The sequence below is a fragment of the Helobdella robusta genome (genome assembly GCF_000326865.2).
Source record: "Helobdella robusta unplaced genomic scaffold HELROscaffold_1, whole genome shotgun sequence".
Taxonomy (NCBI): domain Eukaryota; kingdom Metazoa; phylum Annelida; class Clitellata; order Rhynchobdellida; family Glossiphoniidae; genus Helobdella; species Helobdella robusta.
In genome coordinates this window covers 1,081,941-1,088,202 of record NW_008703570.1, presented here as the reverse complement: position 1 = coordinate 1,088,202, position 6,262 = coordinate 1,081,941, and the positions used below count along the sequence as shown (strand labels likewise).

Here is a 6,262-nt window from a genome sequence, read left to right as displayed (position 1 = left end):
GACCATACTATTATCTTGAGACTGCTGCATCTTTCTTTTAATATTACTGATTCTTTGTCTATCTTGGTTTTCTTCTTATCTCTTTAATTGTTTTTCTTCTGTTGTTCTCAATAATTCTACTTCTAATTCTTCTACTCTTACTTTCGGGGTACCTCAGGGTTCTATCCTTGGCCCTCTTCTATTTATACTCTATACTTCTGAACTACCTCGTAATATTAATAACTTTTCTTTCACTAGTCAACTATATGCTGATGATTCTTACATTTATATCCTTTTCTTCCATCTAATCTCAATAGTGTTCTTCATAATTTATCTCTATCTTTCTTCAATTATCGCTTGGTCTGACTCTATGTGTCTTAAACTTAATCCTTCTAAGTTTTAATTAATTTGTTTTAATAAATTTAAACACTTTATTACTATTCCTCCAATTATCTTACCTGATTCTAAAACTCTTGATGTCTCTCATAAGTTTCGTAGTCTAGGTTTTATCTTTGATTCTACCATGTCTCTCTCTTCTCAGATTAATTGTGTTGCTAGAAGCTCTTACTTTCATTTACGTAGAATAAAAAAACTTTTGCCATTTCTTGATGATCCTACTCTTCTCTTTCTTGTTACTTCGTTAGTCTTATCTAGGATTGATTATTGTAACTCGCTCTACTATGGTCTTTCTGACTCTATACTCTATCCTTTAAGTAAAGCTTTTAACTCTGTTGCTCGTCTAGTTGCTCGTGCCCCTTTCTTTTCTCATATATCTCCATATCTTGTTCTCTTGCACTGGCTACCTATAAAATATAGAATAATTTTTTAAATTTGCACGTTCATGTATAAGTCTCAATCTAAATTATTTCCTAAGTATTTATCAGATATATTAATTGAACCTAAACGCCCCGGTTTACGATCGTCTTCTTTTTCTCGCTTTTTCTTAACTTATGTTAAACACTCTTTTGCCAAATCTGCTTTTGCTTTTTCTGGTCCTTTTCTCTGGAACTCTCTACCTACTTCTCTGACTACTTCTCCATCACTTGCGATGTTCGGAGCGAATCTCAAGACCCATCTGTTTTCAAAATTCATTGAGGAGCGCTGTTGAACATCGCGGAAATAGCGCTTTATAAGCTAATTGATTGATTGATTGATTGAACTTTCAATGTTGTATTAGAAACTTCCGTGCCTGTCGAGTTTTTGCGGTCTTTCCTTCTGGTCTCGTCAATACATATTCCCCATTTCAATCAATTAATCAATCAATCTATCTATCTATCTATCAATCAATCTATCAATCAAATTAATCAATCAATCAATTTTATATTTACGGAAAAGATGCTCAATTTAGTCATTTTTTGACGTGATTAGTCACTACTCCAATTTGGATTGTCGATTTGTAGCTTAATTTTAAATCTCCATTTTCAGTGATTAAAAAATCCTTGGAATCATCACATTCATGCTAGATTTATTAACTTCGTATGGTTTGTATTGATTATTAAATGTTCTATATTATTTTCAGTGGCGGATTAACCTTTTTGCCGCGTAGAGGCACTCGTGGTTTGCCGCCCCAATTTTAAATTTTATAATAAATTTAGAAATTAAATTCATATAAACGCAATATTTTTAAAACATTTTTATTAAGTACATTCTTTAGTAATATTCATGTAATGTAATATTATCAATTTTTTTTCATTGCAGTTTATAAAAGTTATTTCAAAACTTTACGACGTGCCTTTCTGCGCGTAAATTCATCAATAACGAAATTAATGTCTAAATCTTGCAAAATTGTTTTTTCGATGCATAGATAATTAAACCTTTCTTCGGACATTGTCGAACGCAAATAGTTTTTAACGCGCCTTAAACAAGAAAAAGATCGCTCGGCCGAATAGTTTGTAGCAGGAGTAAAAGTGTACATCCGAAGTGCAATGTCTACATTTGGATATACACACTGCAAGTCATTCAATCTTATCCATTTACACAAATCAATTGGAGTGTGTGGAACTGCATTTTGGTCTAAGGCAGCCAAATGAGACTTTAAATGCAACAGTTCAGTATTTAAGGTGTCGTCTAGATCGTTTGGAAATAAAGATCTTAATCCATCCGCTGCAATCTCTAACTCACCTATTGACAATGTTTCGAACTGTACAATTGCTTTGAAATTTTCATTAATTTCTGCGTAAGCGTTTCCAGAGGTGGACATGGGTCCATTTTTACTGACCCAACCCAACCCATCACTTAACTCAACCTATCCCAACCCAACCCGCCTGAAAATGCAACTTTTCAACCCAACCCGACCCAACCCACGACCCATCTGCACAAGTCGCAATTTTACCAAACAGGCAAATTTTTACAAATGATATTTAAAAAGCAGAACTCAAAAATACAAGATCATATGTGTTATAAAACACACTGGTGAAGTAATCACACTGCAAGTGTAATAAAATAACATGAAAATTAATTAAAAATTAAATGTTACTAATATTTTCCCACAACAACGTCAGAAACATCAAACTTTCCATATTTGGCACCTAACTCAACACAGCTCTGCATCAAATTGAGAAGCCCTTTATTTTCAACATATTTGAATGAGTGGTAACCATCAACACAGAAAAAGATCTGTCTATGCTTCAACATCATTAATTCTTGAGGAGACAGTTGAATTTTTCGTTTCAAGCATTGCTGGATTTTCAACTGTGACTTTGGCAAGACTACAGCACAATGTTTAATATGTTCTTGCTGATTTTTAGTGCCAAAGTTTTTACCTGATGAATCTTTAAACTGATATACCTTATTGCACTTAATACAAGCACAATAGTAATTCACAGGAATTTCGCTTTCATCATTTTCCTTTTTTTGAAAAACCATGTGAAATTTCTGATTTTAAATTTGTGGGTGCTTTTAATATATACCACCCTGTTTTTTCTGGAAAGAATAAATATTTAAATACTTAAGTATGTTCAATCAATCAATTAAATTTATCTAATGAATGGGATTTCTAAACTTCAACAGCGCCCAACTAAAATTTGAAAAATAAACCATTTCTAGGTAGAAAAAAGAAAGAAAATGAAACATGAATATCAGGTAAATAAGTAAAATGAGCAATTGAGAAAAAATTCTGATGTCTGTAAAGTGTAACTGTAAAGACTGAAGAGATTTGAAATTATGAAAAATAACAATTAAATCTTTAAAAAAGGAATTAAAACATAAAAAATGTAAAAATGTTAATGTGAAATTTATTAGATTTTTTACTTTCGCAAACTTAGCAAATTTAAATCACACAAACCTCTCAAATGACGCTGAATTTCTTCTGATTCTGCCATACTTGTAAATAAAACTAATTTTCTCGATCGGAAAGAAGTTAACTTTTGCTCAACTCAATAATCACAAAAAGAAAGTGGAAACGATAGACCAAAGATACGATGATATTACAGCGATATAAAATACACCGATTATTAACTAGTTAAAATGTTCGTTTAAGAATAAAAAAAATACAGAAATAAATTATTTATAATAAAATTTGAAAATTTCAACCCAACCCAACCCACACAACTTTAAAAAATTTGGACCCAACCCAACCCATGGGTTAACCCAACCCATGTCCACCTCTGAGCGTTTCGTCTCTTGTTCATTTTAGAATTTAAGTTATCCACAATTACCGAAAATATGTTTACACGAAAATTTTCTCGAGTGGTAAATTCTGTTTCATTGTCAACTGATTCGTCGTAATGCCGCTTCCGTTTTCTTAATGGCGGTACCTTGTAGTCATCAACTAAAGACAGGACTTTTCCTTTTTTTTCATTATCCTCTCCTTTTTTTTCATTATCTTCAAATCTTTCTCTGAATGATTCGAACAACGTTAAAAGTGAGTCGTAAATTTCGATTACAATGTCTACTTTTTGAAGTTTGACGTTAGACTTGTTCAGACATTCTAAAACAAAACCCCACAATTTTACCATAATTCCAGTTTCAAGTAAACTCAAATTAGAAATAATTCTTCTAACCTCAGCACGAGTTTCTGGTTTAAATCCTTTTCTAAAAATTGTAATGATTCAATAACCTGATTCCATCTATATTTCAATGCTCTAACTGCGTTGTCGCGAGCAGACCACCGGGTAGTGGAGAGACTTTTCAAATTAAGTGAACTAGATTTCTGCTGTGTGGTTTTGGAGAACTACCCACCTGGCAGTAGAAGCACTGAAAAAGTTGTAAACACGTTGGATCAACCAAAAAAAATTGCAAGCTTCTGCACAGGATTCAGCTGCATTTGTGCCAACAAGGTTAAGTGAGTGAGCTGAGCATGGTATAAATGAAACTTGATGATTGACTTCCTTGATTCGCGCCTGAAGTCCTGAATACTTGCCAGCCATGTTTGGAGCGTTGTCGTAAGATTGTCCGCGACAGTTTTGAAGATCCAGGTTGTGTGATTGTAAAAAACAAATTACAGCGTTAAATAGTTCTTGCGATTTGTGGCCAGTGTTTGGTAGAAACGCTAAAAACATTTCGTAAGGCGTTCCGCTTTTTTGAACATATCTGATTACAACGGAAAGTTGATCAACTTTTGCTATGTCAGGCGTTGAATCAACAATTATTGAAAAATATTTGCTTTTTTTGATTTGGTAGACGAGTTCGTCTTGTACAACATTTGCCAATATTGCTACTAACTCTTCTACAGTTGTTGATGACAGATAAGATGTATTACCTTTGCCACATTTGCCAAATCTTTCTATACGATGCGCCATAAAAGAATCAAATTTAGCAATAAGTTCAAGCAGCATCATGTAGTTCCCACTTTCAGAATTTCCAAAATTTTCAACGTGTCCACGCAAAAGTAGTCCTCTTGAAACCAATGTCTTTACAACTTTTACCACGCGAACAAGAGTCGATTTCCATTAATTTATCTCAGTTTCCAATTGATCATTTAACTGCAAGTTTATTTGACCTATAGCACGACCTCTCGTTTTGCAGGCATGTACGCAGTCTCTATGAGATAATGAATTTTCATGTTCTTTCAACGCATTATAAGCATTCTTCCAATCATTAAAACCTTTTGATGTTAATTTTGTTTGTACATTCGATTTCTTTAAAAACAAAACACAAATTCCACAAAATACAGCTCCAGTGCTTTCTAAATAAACAAGCCATTCTGGCGACATTTTTTCTCCGTTAATAAGAGTATAGTCAAACATACTTTGTGTGAGGCTGCGTATTTTGCCATCACTGTACTCCTTTTTGGATTCACTAAAGTCCATATTTTCATTTCGCTTGAAGCCATATTTGGCCACAGAATCGCGCGTCTCATTATTTACTTGCCATAAAGCAGGGTCATCAGATAATTTGTAATGTTAAAATTAAGTCCTGTTTTCTTGACGATAAATTTAAATAACATCCTATTATTAACACTTTTTAAAATAAACACCAATATTTTGTATGATGGGTATATTAAAATATCTTAAAATTTCATATATCTGTAACCACTGTTAATTTATGGAAAAACATGAAAAACCATATACAATAGCAAAAATTCTACTAATCTACATAATAATTTATTCAAAAAGTTGGTGAAAAGCATGATCTTGCCAAATTAAATATATTAATGATGGAAGATTTCTTTTTTTTGTTAGACCTTTAGTTTCAAATTATTTTTCTTTTTTGTCATAAGTGTCTTTATTCTTATAACCTCCTACATAGCCAGTGTTGTCAACAACATCAGAACGTCCAGCAAGTCCCTTTCCTTTGCCTTCTTCATCAAACCTTTCCTTATGAGCTCCGGTGTATAGAGTTGTATCTGTCATTCTATCAACTCCTCCAACCTTCATAGTTCCCTAAATAAAGATAAATCAATACATCACAAATCAATTCTGGAAATAATATAATATCTAAATTTTATGAAGATAATGGGAACAAAATATGTTTATTTTTTTTTATCTAACTTTGTATTGCAGATATATATATATATATTTCAAAAATTCAACACTACTTTCAACATTGTTCAACTTTTTTTATATTTCTTTTTAATTTATTAATTATATATATATATATATATATATATATATATATATATATATTTCAAAAATTCAACACTACTTTCAACATTGTTATATATTTCTTTTTAATTTATTAATTTCAGAGAAATTAGACATTTTATTGTTTTTTAAAAATTTTTTATTAAATAAATTTGCAAATAGCTATTTCGAGTTATAAATAACTCATCTAACAACAACATCAACAACACCAACAACAACATCAACAACAACAGCATCAACAATAACAACAACAGTGCCAA

The 6,262-nt window shown here is 31.8% G+C and overlaps 2 protein-coding genes across 2 annotated transcripts in view; both read right to left on the bottom strand.

Moving 5' to 3' along the window:
* Positions 1-701: 701 nt before the first annotated feature.
* On the bottom strand, positions 702-2,179 carry HELRODRAFT_158421 (hypothetical protein; the record flags this gene model as incomplete). The annotated part of the gene is made up of 3 exons (XM_009010494.1): positions 702-782; positions 1,000-1,054; positions 1,794-2,179. 3 exons carry the CDS (start codon positions 2,177-2,179, stop codon positions 702-704), a joined length of 522 nt encoding a protein of 173 aa, XP_009008742.1.
* Positions 2,180-5,615: 3,436 nt separating this feature from the next.
* HELRODRAFT_62642 (hypothetical protein) overlaps positions 5,616-6,262 on the bottom strand; it is a gene marked incomplete at both ends in the record, with an annotated part of 6,273 nt that continues 5,626 nt past the window's right edge. Inside the window, one exon of the mRNA XM_009010493.1 lies at positions 5,616-5,801. Coding sequence (XP_009008741.1) covers positions 5,616-5,801 — 186 coding nt within the window. The remainder of the gene's footprint in view (positions 5,802-6,262) is intronic.